At 38.1% G+C, this 16,693-nt stretch overlaps 1 protein-coding gene across 1 annotated transcript in view; it reads left to right on the forward strand.

Annotated features, from left to right (window-relative positions):
- The window catches only part of LOC114475946 (rho GTPase-activating protein 32-like), a 137,647-nt gene that overhangs the window by 112,748 nt on the left and 8,206 nt on the right, over positions 1-16,693 (forward strand). The window contains 9 exon segments of the mRNA XM_028467169.1: positions 1,822-1,924; positions 3,956-4,100; positions 4,255-4,337; positions 7,082-7,189; positions 7,265-7,410; positions 8,947-9,148; positions 9,435-9,580; positions 9,658-9,732; positions 9,805-10,608. Coding sequence (XP_028322970.1) covers positions 1,822-1,924; positions 3,956-4,100; positions 4,255-4,337; positions 7,082-7,189; positions 7,265-7,410; positions 8,947-9,148; positions 9,435-9,580; positions 9,658-9,732; positions 9,805-10,608 — 1,812 coding nt within the window.

Genomic DNA, 16,693 nt, shown 5'->3' on the forward strand with positions numbered 1-16,693 from the left:
TATGATGATCATTGTAATTAAAGACAAACCTTCCTCAGTAGAAATAAATGCTTTAGAGACCTGTCCAAGATGGCGGCCGCGCTGACACGTCAGCTCCAAAAGGGTTAGGGTTAGTCTATGAGGCGTCTACGTATATAATGTCTATGGTGCGGTACATGTGGACAGAAGAAGTCCACAGGTACAACCTTTAAAATAAAACATATTACGGTTCAGAACCATAACCTTGTACAAAGATCAAAGTACATTTAAAAATGCATTTATAATGATAATAGAAAAAAATCATAATTGATTGATTGTTTATTCAGTCCATTACATATACACATGACCCTTTTCTAACTAACATACTTTCATATGAACTCGAAAAGGAGTGGGAGAAAATAAACTTATAAGTTCCCACGTCTGTAATTGTCATAATTCATATCAGTGGTTGCTTTGTTTCACAAAACAATTAACATAACAGATAAACAGTTTACATACATATGTAGACACGTAAATATACTAAAAGATAGGTACAAAGTACTTTAGTACATCACAATCTATTGTCAGGCTCATATGTAACAGTTTGTCTTTTTTAAATAATATATATTCATATCAATGTTACACTAAGAACACCTCCCACATTATAATAATAATAATAATAGTGTTTGTCAGGAGTCTGGGTGACATTATAATAATGACAAAGTACATAAAACAGATCAATACTCCAAAATAAGAGCCATCATTAGCCCAAGAGAAGTTGTTTGAAATAGAAATAGCTCCATCTAGTGGTTAGATTATGTTAAAGAGAAAAGGTCCTAAAAAATGAGTACATACTATACATAGTATTTATACTATACATACTATACATACTATACATACTATACATACTATACATACTATACATACTATACATACTATACATACTATACATACTATACATACTATACATACTATACATACTGTACATAGTATACATACTATACATAGTATACATAGTATACATAGTATACATACTATACATAGTATACATAGTATACATAGTATACATACTGTACATAGTATACATAGTATACATACTATACATACTGTACATAGTATACATACTATACATAGTATACATAGTATACATACTGTACATAGTATACATACTATACATAGTATACATAGTATACATACTATACATAGTATACATAGTATACATACTGTACATACTATACATACTATACATAGTATACATACTATACATAGTATACATACTATACATACTGTACATAGTATACATACTATACATACTGTACATAGTATACATATACATAGTACTATACTATACATACTGGTACATAGTAATACATACTAATACATAGTATACATAGTATAACATACTATACATAGTAATACATAGTAATACATACTATACATATATACATACTATACATACTGTACATAGTATACATACTATACATAGTATACATACTGTACATAGTATACATACTATACATAGTATACATAGTATACATACTGTACATACTGTACATAGTATACATACTATACATAGTATACATAGTATACATACTATACATACTGTACATAGTATACATACTATACATAGTATACATACTGTACATACTGTACATAGTATACATACTGTACATAGTATACATACTATACATAGTATACATAGTATACATACTATAACGCAGAACGTCTGTTTAAAAACGCGTCACGTAACAACTTTAACACGTTTAACCTTCTGTGTGTTTGGGGGGGGGTTAAGGTGTGTATGTGCTGAGGCCCCGCCCCCTGACCAATCTGCATTCACATAGATCCATGTTTGTTCTGCAGTTCCTCAGGTTCTAAAGAGCTGCACTGAGTTCATAGAGAAACACGGCGTAGTGGACGGAATGTACCGCCTCTCTGGGGTCGCATCCAACATCCAGAAACTGCGGTAGGTTCTACTGTTTAGTTAGTGGTTCTACTGGTTATTGATTCTACTGGTTAGTGGTTCTACTGGTGGTTAGTTAGTGGTTCTACTGTTTAGTTAGTGGTTCTATTGGTTATTGATTCTACTGGTGGTTGGTTCTACTGGTGGTTAGTTAGTGGTTCTACTGTTTAGTTAGTGGTTCTATTGGTTATTGATTCTACTGGTGGTTGGTTCTACTGGTGGTTAGTTAGTGGTTCTACTGTTTAGTTAGTGGTTCTACTGGTTATTGATTCTACTGGTGGTTGGTTCTACTGGTTAGTGGTTCTACTGGTGGTTAGTTAGTGGTTCTACTGTTTAGTTAGTGGTTCTACTGGTGGTCAGTTAGTGGTTCTTCTGTTTAGTTAGTGGTTCTTCTGTTTAGTTAGTGGTTCTACTGGTTATTGATTCTACTGGTGGTTGGTTCTACTGGTTAGTGGTTCTACTGGTGGTTAGTTAGTCGTTCTACTGTTTAGTTAGTGGTTCTACTGGTTATTGATTCTACTGGTGGTTGGTTCTACTGGTGGTCAGTTAGTGGTTCTACTGTTTAGTTAGTGGTTCTACTGGTGGTTAGTTAGTGGTTCTACTGGTGGTTGGTTCTACTGGAGGTTGGTTCTACTGGTTAGTTAGTGGTTGTACTGTTTAGTTCGTGGTTCTACTGGTGGTCAGTTAGTGGTTCTACTGTTTAGTTAGTGGTTCTACTGTTTAGTTAGTGGTTCTACTGATGGTTGGTTCTACTGGTTAGTTAGTGGTTCTACTGGAGGTTGGTTCTACTGGTTAGTTAGTGGTTGTACTGTTTAGTTCGTGGTTCTACTGGTGGTCAGTTAGTGGTTCTACTGGTTAGTTAGTGGTTCTACTGGTGGTTGGTTCTACTGGTTAGATAGTGGTTCTATTGGTTAGTGGTTCTATTGGTTAGTTAGTGGTTCTACTGGTTAGTTTGTGGTTCTACTGGCTAGTGGTTATACTGGTTAGTGGTTCTTCTGGCTAGTGGTTCTGCTGGCTAATTAGTGTTTTATTGGTTAGTGGTTCTACTGGTTAGGGATTCTGCTGGTGGTTGGTTCTACTGGTTAGTTTGTGATTCTACTGGTTAGTGTTTCTATTAGTTGGTAGTTCTACTGGTTAGTTTGTGGTTCTACTGGTTAGTTAATGGTTTCACTGGTTAGTGGTTCTAGTTGTTAGTGGTTCTACTGGCTAGTTAGTGGTTCTACTGGTTAATAATGGTTCTATTGGTTACTAATGATTCTACTGGTTAGTGGTTCTACTGTTTAGTTAGTGGCTTTATTGGTTAGTTGGCTACTGGTTATGGTTCTACTGGTTAGTTAGTGGTTCTATTGGTTAGTGGTTCTACTTGTTGGTTAGTGGTTCTAATTGTTAGTGGTTCTACTGGTTAGTGACTCTGCTGGTGGTTGGTTCTACTGGCTAGTTAGTGATTCTACTGGTTAGTTAGTGGTTCTATTAGTTATTGGTTCTACTGGTGTTTGGTTCTACTGGTGGTTGGTTCTACTGGTTGGTTAGTGGTTCTACTGGTTAGTGGTTCTACTGGTTAGTGGTTTTACTGGTTAGTTGGTGATTCTACTGGTCTGTTGTTGGTTCTACTGGTTCGTTAGTTGTTCTATTAGTTAGTTAGTGGTACTACTTGTTGATTAGTGGTTCTGTTGGTTATTAGTTCTACTGGTTAGTTAGTGGTTCTATTGGTTAGTGGTTCTACTGGTTAGTTAGTGGTTTGTTCGTTGTTAGTTATTGGTTTTATTGATTAGTTAGTGTTCTACTGGTTTGTTAGTGGTTCTATTCGGTTGTTAGTGGTTGTACTGGTTAGTTAGTGGTTCTTCTGGTTTGTTAGATTTTCTATTGATTAGTTAGTGTTCTACAGGGAGGTACTACTGGTGAGTTGTTCTACTGGTTAAAGCAAATTCACCTGTTACACATCACATAATAATATATAATAATATGTATCTATTTTATTGTATATATTTACAATATTTATTTTTCCTAATGTTTATATTTATTTTTGTTTTCCAGGCATGAGTTTGACTCCGAACAAGTTCCTGATCTGACCAAAGACGTTTATATCCAGGACATCCACTGTGTTGGTTCTCTGTGTAAACTCTACTTTAGAGAACTACCAAACCCTCTACTCACCTACCAGCTCTACGACAAGTTCTCTGTAAGAAGCTCTCTGATTGGTCCACTCCATCCACTCTCTGATTAGCATATTCAGTGTTGGAGCAGTTGATTCATGATTGATTGAGTCTGACTTTTTATAGAAACAGGTTTATATTGAATCTTAAACCCTTTCTGCTATTCTTCTATTTTTAAAGGAAGCGGTTTCAGCAGCTACAGATGAAGAGAGACTGATTAAAATCCATGACGTGATCCAGCAGCTCCCTCCCCCCCACTACAGGTCAGTGTGAATGATAAATAATAAAAAGTGTAACATTACATAAAGGAGGGTTAACAAACTCTGGGTCAACATACCCAGCGATGGGAAACTGTATCTGATTCATTAAAGCTGGTATGAAGTGGATCAATAAACCCTGAGTATGTAAACCTTGGGTTATTGACGTGCACGCACGATAAAAAACCATCATCAATGGATCGGAGAATACTCGTGCTGCCTTGGCAACCACCCGGAAGAGAGTGATTCATGAGCCTATTTTAAATGTGTGTTCACACTGAACGCCACTTCAGTGATTATAGTGATTAAATCACCTGTAATTAATAACACTTTATGATCACTTCATCACTTTATCTCTTCAGTGACTTGACGAGTGGTGAATAATAATAATAAAATGTGTCTGAGGAGGCGTGTCAGCATCATAGGATGTCTGTATAGAGAGTCCTCCTGTTACACTGGATATAAACACAGTGACTGATGCTTCATATCTAATCATTTATATTGATTTTAATGTAATATTATCACCAGATTCATCTCTACGTCATAAATATGTCATAAAAAACACTTAAGCAGGACACGAACCCACAACCCTTCGCTTTCAAGAGCAGCGTCACACTTCACTGTGACATCATACCTTCATAGATGTATGATCTACAGATTTAACTGTATAATAATATAAAACAATAATCGAGCCTTAAAAGTGTATTAATTTAAATGATCATCTCCTCCTTTATATTATCTACAGGTTTGTATTCAGTGAACTTTACTACAGACGTCAGTAGATGTTTTAATGTAGATCAACCTCTCAGTGTGTTTCACTAAATGATCTATATCTACAATGTTAGAAAGAAAATTACTGTTATCACAATAAATCAACACAACATTAGTAATGATGTGAACACGTCTGTGGTGTGTGATGTCACTAATGTGTTTCAGAGAAAAGTGTTAAGGTTCATTAAAGTGTTCAGGTGGGCGGAGCCAGGTAGAAACCCAGTCAGTGACCAGGTTTAGTTCATGGACAATGTTACCATGGTAACATACTCAGAGATAAACATACCTCACGTTTAGGAATGAGATACTCAGAGTTTGAACATAACCTGTTTTATGGAATAAACCTCTGATCAGAGGGAAATATACATAAATACATATAAATAATTAAATAAATACAACAGGTTAGTGTGAAACATACATGAATAATAAATAAATAAACACTAAGGCCCCATGCTATGAATTTAGATAATTATATCCTGGATTAATCTCCGTTAGCGGGATTCAACTAACCAAACATTCGCTGTCAGAGAGAAGCTGTCCTACGAAGATCGATAACAACAGTCTGAGGTAAACGTGTTGATTTCAGTCTGGTTAACCGGCGCACTCTAGTGACGAAGGTGGATATCACAGCGTCTGACCAATCACACGGAGGAACTGTAGAACGTCACAATTAAGGAATAATTCTTTTCAAATATGAAGAATTAAAATCCATAATTCAGACTAAAAACAAAACTGTTGCTGCAGTAAAAGCAGAAATTAATTAATGCAGGAATTGATGAGTGTTGATTATTAAATGAGTGAGATTATAAACAGACACTGATCACTTTCTCTTTGATCTTGTCTGTGTTTCTGATGCTGCGTTCATACAGATCTACATCATAAGGTGGAATATATCTATATTTATATTATCTACAGGACTGAGGCTCTCAGCATCACTACAGAATATATTAATGCACACAGGCTTATTTTATTGATTTGACTTTATCAGTCATCAGATATAAATCTATATGTTTACTAAATGATGTCATCAGTAAATGAAAGGATTACATCAATGTCTAAATATTCTCTCCTGTCAGCGTTAGATCAGATCCACACAGTCACATGTTCACACATCACCTTTCATTGGACAGCTCATTTTCTAAGAGATCTGATTTGTCAGGAGGCGGGGCTTTATCACTCGCTAAGATGCTAGCAGAACAAAACCTGCTCGCGACCAGGCTAATGGTTCAGCATAAGTTACCATGGTGATTTAGCTCCAGCGAGCTTTGTAGTCCAGCTCTAAACAGGGAGTGAAGGTTTATTTCCTATTTTTACTCAGGAATTTATCAGATTATAGTTTGGGAAGAGCTGAAAGTGAAAAGAGCGTCATTTTGAAGTAGGGGAGTCAGAATTATTGTGTAGTCAGTGTTTTTCTTTTAATTGTAGACGTAAAATGACACAATATAATCTTATTCATAGAACATACTATAAATACATGAAATAAAACCTCAATACTCACAGAGGTGCTTGACGTGTTGTTTCCCTGTGCACTGATCTGATATTAACAGTTTATTAATAAAAACAGGTTTACCACTAAAACTAATGTAAATATGTCATTTGTATGAGATAAAAATAGGTTTTAATTGATGGTTTCAGGTCAGGCTCTGATATAAATATATAATGTCTGTAGGTTTCACTTTATCTTTGTCACGTTCTGATCAAAACCTGAATAAGGTTCATTCATATCATAAATGATCTGTGTTTAAAAGTAAATCAACACAAAACCCAAAACTAAATATTTATCTCTGTTTTTCTTTCTCCTCGTCCTCCTCTGGACCTGATCATTCATTCTACGTTTTTTTAACCAATCACTACGTGAGCCATAGTCTGGCTCGACCAATCATTTGCTTGGATGACTACAGCCCTACTGTGAACTGATTGATTGATCAGATGTGTGATATTTAAAGTGTCTATTGATGAATAATGTGGTTGGTCTTTAGGACCCTGGAGTTCCTGATGAGGCACCTGTCCCACCTGGCAGCGTTCAGCTACATCACCAACATGCACAGTAAGAACCTGGCCATCGTGTGGGCCCCCAACCTATTGAGGTGAGCTTAACCCCACCCCCTGCAGCCCTGCCCACCCCCCTCACTAACAGACGTGTGTTCCTATTGGTTGATCAGATCAAAGCAGATTGAGTCAGCGTGTTTCAGTGGAACGGCAGCCTTCATGGAGGTCAGGATCCAGTCTGTGGTGGTGGAGTTCATCCTCAACCATGTGGAGGTTCTGTTCAGCTCTAAACTCAGCTCATTGATCAGAGAGGGAGCAGGTGATTGGTTCACATCCTCTGCTCTTATTGATTGATTGGTCATAGACAAGCTTCTGGGGAAGTGAAGCTTTTATTGTTAGAGCTCCCCCTGCTGACTGGCTGCAGTATAGGTCATAAGCCCCGCCTCCTCAATGATAACAGATGATGTGGGTCAAACTGTAAAGTTAAAATACTGGTCACATGTTTTTTTCTGCTGTGATCATTAGTTATTATCACATACATTGTTTGTTTTAAATCAGTTATTTCAGGTTAAAAAACAGGATTTGACGTCATGTATGACGATGATTGACAGCCGTGGATCTCTTGCGTAGTTCTCTTTGTGAATATCAATTAGGTCGTGAAGGAAAGCTGAGACACCATTAAACTAGATATATTAGTGTAGATAAATGGTGGCTTAGTTCTAACCTCTATGATCTGAATAACAGAAAAGTAGAATTTCCAGATGAAAAGATACTTAAGTTTCTTGGCGTAGTTGAGCTGCGTAAGTCATCAGGGCGCTAATGGAAGCGCCCCTAAGCACCGCATTTTGGCTTCAAGAACGTTGAGTGGGAACAGCTACGCCCACTGGTGACGATTCCTCTTATTTTGTGCGATCAGCCGATCCTTGCATTAGAAACCGTTCTTTTCTACTTCTTCAAACATCTTAAAGTTGGTCATAAAATCAGCCACTGTCTTCTTCTGCTGTGAGATGACTGACAGGCCCCGCCCACCAGCTCATGTGTGTACTACACAGGATAACAACAGTCACCCGGAGCACGGTTAGCTTAGCATTTCGGCAGTTTGGTATTTTTACACAAAAAAGATTCCTGTAACGCTGAAATAAGTTCTGATGGAGCTTCAAACAAAATGCTACGTCATTCACTATAAGAAAGCACCACAGCGCTGAGTGTGGAGCATTTAAAGCTAGAAATCAAGCTAATGCTAAAGCTACAGCTAGCTAGCGGTAAACAGAGCCAGGGGTAAAGATCAAAGCTACTACGAGGAAAATAATGGAGTTAATGGCTTTGTATATAAATAAAATATAATATAAAATAATATAGTATAAATAAAAACCTTCCACTAATGTATAAGTGACTGTAATAATAAAACAATTAACCTGAGTCATGTTCATTCTGTTATTACACGTTGACTTATGGAAATATTACACATGATAAACTCAGGACACTTTGTTAATGATTTAAGGTGTTTATTTAGTTTGTCCTGTAGATTATTATTATTATTATATCATCTACACCAAACCCTGTGATTTTATTTATTTGTTAAACTAAAAATGATGATATTTGTTTTTTGGACAACAATGTTCTAAACTTTTAACTTATATTTGAAATAACTACCTCAGGTACAGTTAAAACAACACGTTTGTATTGTTTCACAGGTATTATTCAATGTTTTACCATAAAATATGATTGGAATATTCAAGATGTTTAGTGTCAGTTATGAAAAAATCTGTATCGGCAGGTCGACTTTTAAAAAGTTGGTGATCGGCCATAACATCTCATTGGTTTCTCTCTGTGATGCTAACGCTAACGTGCTCAGGTCACAACTCTCTGTCCCGGCCCAAGTCTCTGCTGGTTTCATCTCCTTCTACTAAACTGCTGAGTCTGGAGGAGGCCCAGGCCAGGACCCAGGCCCAGATCAACTCCCCAGTCACTGAGGACAGTAAATACATCGAGGTGGGGGAGGGGCCTGCTGCTCTGCAGGGAAAGTTCCACACAGTCATCGAGTTCCCCACAGAGAGGTGAGCTGTTAGCATTAGCCACAAAGCTAACACAGAGGTGAGCTGTTAGCATTAGCCATTAAGTTAACAGAGAGGTGAGCTGTTAGCATTAGCCATGATGCTAATAGAGAGGTGAGCTGTTAGCATTAGCCATGATGCTAATAGAGAGGTGAGGTGTTAGCATTAGCCATGATGCTAATAGAGAGGTGAGGTGTTAGCATTAGCCACCCAGCTAACAGAGATTCACTCCAAATGTTAAAGTATTAACTGTAACCTCTAACCTTGTTCTATATGTTTTAAACTTTAGGAAAAGGCCTCCCATCAAGTCTAAAAAGTCTCCCGTGGGCAGCTGGCGTTCTTTCTTCAGTCTGGGTAAGTCCTCCTCCATGTCCAAGAGGAAGCTGCAGCGGAACCCCAGTGAGCCCAGTGAGCTGAAGGCCATGGCTCTGACAGGTGAGCGCTAGCTAGGTGTTAGCTAGCATTGATATCGCCTCTGAGCTGAGTGATGCTAACACTTGATGGTGTTTCAGGAGGTCGAGGAGATGTGGCTACGCTGAGATCAGCTAAGAGTGAAGAGTCTCTGAGCTCACTGCACAACGTGGAAGGTAAGTGTTTTCACACGTTCTCAAACGTTCTCAAACGTTCTCAGACTAACCATGTGTTTGTTCTTGGTCCAGGGGAGTCTAAGCTGTATCGTCCTCGTCGTCCTCGCTCCAGTAGCGACGCTCTCTCTACGTCGTTTAACGGTGACCTACTAGAGAACCGCCCCCACTGCTCCTCCTACCACAACCTGGACGTCACACCCCACAGTGATGGGGAGGAGGGGCCTATTTGTGTGCCCGCCCTCATCTCACCGCCGCGCTCAGCAGGAGAAGACGTGGACCTCAGTCCCCCTGACATTGGCATGGCATCCTTGGACTTTGACCCCATGTCCTTCCAGTGCAGCTTCCCATTGGACGAGACCCTTGTGGGGGCGGAGGCCCCTGCCCTCAGAAGGAGTCCAGTCTGTAGGAGGTTTAATGGCCTTGATCGCATCGCTTCCCCCTTTGTGGGCAGCCTGACCTACCCGATGATGTCATCAGACGGGGGAGGGGCTCTGGGAAAGAAAATGTCTACATCTTTCTCCTACAGCCACAAACCCACACAGGCTGTTTCCCCCATCACATGTCCTCTAATCACAGGCCACGCCCCTTCACCTCCTCCTATCACAGGCCACCCCCCTTCACCTCCTATCACAGGCCACACCCCTTCACCTCCTCCTATCACAGGCCACGCCCCATCACCTCCTCCAATCACAGGCCACGCCCATTCTCCTCCTCCTATCACAGGCCACGCCCCTTCACCTCCTCCAATCATGGGCCGAGAGCTGCTGAGCCACGCCTTCCACGTGGAGCTAAATGCTAAGCTAGCAGCATTCGACTCTGTGGACGGTTCAGCGATGAAAGATGACGATAGCGTCCAGCAGGAGGACATGGACAAAGGTAACACACACACACACACACACACACACACACTGGTGTGACCCTAACCAGGTGATTCTGATGTTTTATAAACATCTCCAACTGCTTTTTCTTGTTAATGTTTTGAAACAATCAGAGAAATTATTAGTAAACTAAAAACACCATTAACAGGGACCAGGAGGGGGCGCACATGCTCTCACGTACCTGGGGCTCCGTTTTTTGCTGGAGAGCTGACTCTGGCCAAGTCAGAGACTTTTATTTTGAAAGTCTATTTTTGGTCCTGGAGGACCAGACCTATCCACTGTTACCAGGAACTTTCCAATCACCGCTCTTAATGTGAAGTTATCACATGTCAGAAACAGGAAGTGGAAGTAGAGTCCACCTTATGATGTCACTATACGGAAAAAGATGAAGATGATTCCACAGGCTGACGATGTCCAATCAGAACAAACTGATCCTATTAGCGGCTCCAGTGTTAAACTAGTGCTACACTGATGCTATGCTGGTGCTATGCTAGTGCTATGCTGGTGCTACACTGGTGCTACACTGGTGCTACACTAGTGCTATGCTGGTGCTACACTGGTGCTACACTGGTGCTACGCTGGTGCTACACTGGTGCTACAGCAGGTCAGGCTACAATAACCAACTCTAAAGCTGATAACTCCAGAGTTTAATTGTCATTAATTTAATCTACAGGTGTTTCACTGAGGGTCTGAGTGCAGATTTGAGACATTGGCAACACATGAAGGATGAATATGATTGGATTAGAGTTCTAACATTATTATTAATAATAATAATAATATTAATAATAATAATAATAATAATGATAATAATAGTGCATTTTATTTGTAACACTTTACATTTGTACACAAATCTCAAAGTGCTACAGGGAGTGAGAACAATAATATAAAATCAAACAAAGACCAATAAAAATAGAATAAAAAGGCTAAAATATTGCTTAAATAATTGAGTTTTCAAATGCTTCTTAAAACCATCTACAGACTGTGGAGCCCTGAGGTGGTCACACAGGGTGTTTCAGACGCCGATGATTGAAAAGCTCCGTCTCCCATGGTTTTTAACAAACTCCTGGGGCAGTGGAGGTGAAAGCTGTTAGAGCGTCTTAGGCATTGTTATGGTGTGTAGACGGTCAGGAGATGTTTGAGGTGGTGAGTGAGGATGTAGTGGATGTGTTGTTGGAATGGAACTCAGTGCAGGGTGTGAAGTACAGGAGTGATGCTGTCATATCTCTACATCAGGACTCTGGCAGCACTGTTCTCAATGAACTGGAGCTTTCACAAACACCTGCTAGAGGTCCTGATGAGGAGTGCTTTGTAGTAGTCCAGCCTGGAGGAGATAAAGGCGTGAATCAACCTTTCAGCATCAGCAAGAGAGAGGGAAGGGCGGAGTTTAGCAATGTTTCTAAGATGAAAAAATCATATTTTACTGAGGTGTTGAATGTGTGGGACAAATATAGCTGATGATCCATCTTCACACTCAGGTTGGTGACTGTGGTGTTCTGGACCAGAAATGAAATACTGGTGATAGATTGAATCTGGTGAGAGGTTCCAATAAGGACAACTTCTGTTTTTGAGCTGTTGAGTTGAAGAAAGTTTTCTGTGGTCCACGTCTCTATCTTATAAAGCTGAGTATTGTCTGCATAACTGTGAAATGAAAGTCCGTATTTGGAGATGATGTTGCCTACTTGGAGCGTGTATATGTTGAATAGCACCGGACCAAGAACGAACCCCTGGGGAACTCCACGTGTGACCTGATGCAACTGGGATTTTGCATCTCTAAGGACCACACACTCAGTCTGATCAGTAAGATATGACTGGAACCAACGAAGTCCATCTCCAGAGAGTCCAACGATGTGCTCAAGTAGACGCAACAGAATGTGATGGTCGATGGTATCAAACGGAGTGCCCTGGTCAGCAGCCATCAGAAGGTCATTGGTGACCCTGACCAGTGCTATGAGCTGCACCAAAACCAGACTGAAACTTTTCTGTGAGTGTGTCAGTGAATGTAGTCTAGGAGCTGAGTAGCACTTTCTCCAGGACCTTAGACAAAAAGGGAATGTTTGATTCTGGTCTGTAGCTGTTAATTGCCTCTGAGTCTAAGGGCGGCATTTTTAGGACAGGCCTAATGAGGGCAGTCTTTACAGCATGGAATTAATCTCAATCTGAGGATGAAGCAGAGGATAACTAGGAAACTAAGAGGAATAATTTAATACATAATTGTGGAAAAATATATCAAGAATAAATTTATATTCTGATGATGTTTTGGCAGAGAAGGCCTTGGTGGCCCTGACGGACCAACACTGGTATTTATACACACTAGTGCTTATACACACTAGTATTTATACACACTAGTGCTTATACACACTAGTATTTATACACACTAGTATTTATACACACTAGTGCTTATACACACTAGTATTTATACACACTAGTGCTTATACACACTAGTATTTATACACACTAGTGCTTATACACACTAGTATTTATACACACTAGTATTTATACACACTAGTATTTATACACACTAGTATTTATACACACTAGTGCTTATACACACTAGTATTTATACACACTAGTGCTTATACACACTAGTATTTATACACACTAGTGCTTATACACACTAGTATTTATACACACTAGTATTTATACACACTAGTGCTTATACACACTAGTATTTATACACACTAGTATTTATACACACTAGTGCTTATACACACTAGTATTTATACACACTAGTATTTATACACACTAGTGCTTATACACACTAGTATTTATACACACTAGTATTTATACACACTAGTATTTATACACACTAGTGCTTATACACACTAGTATTTATACACACTAGTGCTTATACACACTAGTATTTATACACACTAGTATTTATACACACTAGTATTTATACACACTAGTATTTATACACACTAGTTTATACACACTAGTATTTATACACACTAGTATTATACACACTAGTGCTTATACACACGTATTTATACACACTAGTCTATACACTAGTATTTATACACACTAGTGCTTATACACACTAGTGCTTAACACACTAGTATTTATACACACTAGTATTTATACACACTAGTATTTATACACACTAGTGCTTATACACACTAGTATTTATAACACTAGTGCTTATACACACTAGTATTTATACACACTAGTATTATACACACTAGTGCTTATACACACTAGTATTTATACACACTAGTATTTATACACACTAGTGCTATACACACTAGGCTTTATACACACTAGTCTTTATACACACTAGTGCTTTATACACACTAGTGCTTATACACACTAGTGCTTATACACACTAGTAGTTATACACACTAGTGCTTATACACACTAGTAGCTTATACACACTAGTGCTTATACACACTAGTATTTATACACACTAGTGCTTTATACACACTAGTGCTTATACACACTAGTATTTATACACACTAGTTGCTTATACACACTAGTATTTATACACACTAGTATTTATACACACTAGTGCTTATACACACTAGTATTTATACACACTAGTGCTTATACACACTAGTGCTTATACACACTAGTGCTTATACACACTAGTGCTTATACACACTAGTGCTTATACACACTAGTATTTATACACACTAGTGCTTATACACACTGGTATTATACACCACTAGTGCTTATACACATATGAGCTTATAACACTAGTGGCTTATACACACTAGTATTTATACACACTAGTGCTTATACACACTAGTATTTATACACACTAGTGCTTATACACACTGGTATTTATACACACTAGTGCTTATACACACTGGTATTTATACACACTAGTGCTTATACACACTAGTGCTTATACACACTAGTGCTTATACACACTAGTGCTTATACACACTAGTATTTATACACACTAGTGCTTATACACACTGGTATTTATACACACTAGTGCTTATACACACTAGTGCTTATACACACTAGTGCTTATACACACTAGTATTTATACACACTAGTGCTTATACACACTAGTATTTATACACACTAGTGCTTATACACACTAGTGCTTATACACACTAGTGCTTATACACACTAGTGCTTATACACACTAGTATTTATGCACACTAGTATTTATACACACTAGTGCTTATACACACTAGTGCTTATACACACTAGTGCTTATACACACTAGTATTTATACACGCTAGTATTTATACACACTAGTATTTATACACACTAGTATTTATACACACTAGTGCTTATACACACTAGTGCTTATACACACTAGTGCTTATACACACTAGTATTTATACACACTAGTATTTATACACACTAGTGCTTATACACACTAGTGCTTATACACACTAGTGCTTATACACACTAGTGCTTATACACACTAGTATTTATACACACTAGTATTTATACACACTAGTGCTTATACACACTAGTGCTTATACACACTAGTGCTTATACACACTAGTGCTTATACACACAAGTATTTATACACACTAGTGCTTATACACACTAGTGCTTATACACACTAGTGCTTATACACACTATTGCTTATACACACTAGTATTTATACACACTAGTGCTTATACACACTAGTGCTTATACACTAGTATTTATACACACTAGTATTTATACACACTAGTATTTATACACACTAGTGCTTATACACACTAGTGCTTATACACACTAGTGCTTATACACACTAGTGCTTATACACACTAGTGCTTATACACACTATTGCTTATACACACTAGTATTTATACACACTAGTGTTATACACACTAGTATTTATACACACTAGTGCTTATACACACTAGTGCTTATACACTAGTATTTATACACACTAGTATTTATACACACTAGTATTTATACACACTAGTGCTTATACACACTAGTGCTTATACACACTAGTATTTATACACACTAGTATTATACACACTAGTGCTTATACACACTAGTATTTATACACACTAGTAATTATACACACTAGTATTTATACACACTAGTATTTATACACACTAGTATTTATACACACTAGTAATTATACACACTAGTATTTATACACACTAGTATTTATACACACTAGTAATTATACACACTAGTATTTATACACACTAGTATTTATACACACTAGTATTTATACACACTAGTGCTTATACACACTAGTATTTATACACACTAGTATTTATACACACTAGTATTTATACACACTAGTGCTTATACACACTAGTAATTATACACACTAGTATTTATACACACTAGTAATTATACACACTAGTATTTATACACACTAGTGCTTATACACACTAGTATTTATACACACTAGTATTTATACACACTAGTGCTTATACACACTAGTATTTATACACACTAGTATTTATACACACTAGTGCAGTGTCCGTAGGAAGTATTAGAGAAAAGTGGGAGGTTCAGTAGCTTTTTCACGGATGGTTAAATGAGGTTGTGTATTTAGGTTTGTTGTGAAATGTGTAGAGTGATAATTATTGTTTTCATAGACTAGTACAGTGTCCATCTGAAGTATGTACAGTGGGGAAAAAAAATGTTTAGTCAGCCACAAATTGTGCAAGTTCTCCCACTTAAACAGACGAGGCCTTTCATCATAAGTAAACCTCAACTATGAGAGACAAAATCCAGAAATAATTTATTTGTATTTTCTTGCTGCACATAAGTATTTGAACACCTGAAAAAATCAGCGTTAATATTTGGTACAGAAGCCTTTGCTTGTAATTCCAGAGGTCAAAAGTTTCCTGTAGTTCTTCACCAGGGTTGCACACACTGCTGCAGGGGTTATGGTCCACTCCTCCACACAGATATTCTCTAGATCTGTCAGGTTTTCGGGGCTGTTGCTGAGCCAGACAGAAGATCTTTGGAGGGAGCTGAAACTGTGTGATTTAGGTGTAGAGACTGGCTAGACCACTCCAGAACCTTGATCTGCTTCTTACCGACCACTCCTTGGTTATCCTGGCTGTGCTTCGGGTCATTGTCATGTTGGAGACCCAGCCACGACCCATCTTCAATGCTCTGACTGAGGGAATTGTTAGCATTTTCTAACAATTGCTCCAACA

Source organism: Gouania willdenowi, chromosome 14 (assembly GCF_900634775.1).
Source record: "Gouania willdenowi chromosome 14, fGouWil2.1, whole genome shotgun sequence".
NCBI classification, from domain to species: Eukaryota; Metazoa; Chordata; class Actinopteri; order Blenniiformes; family Gobiesocidae; genus Gouania; species Gouania willdenowi.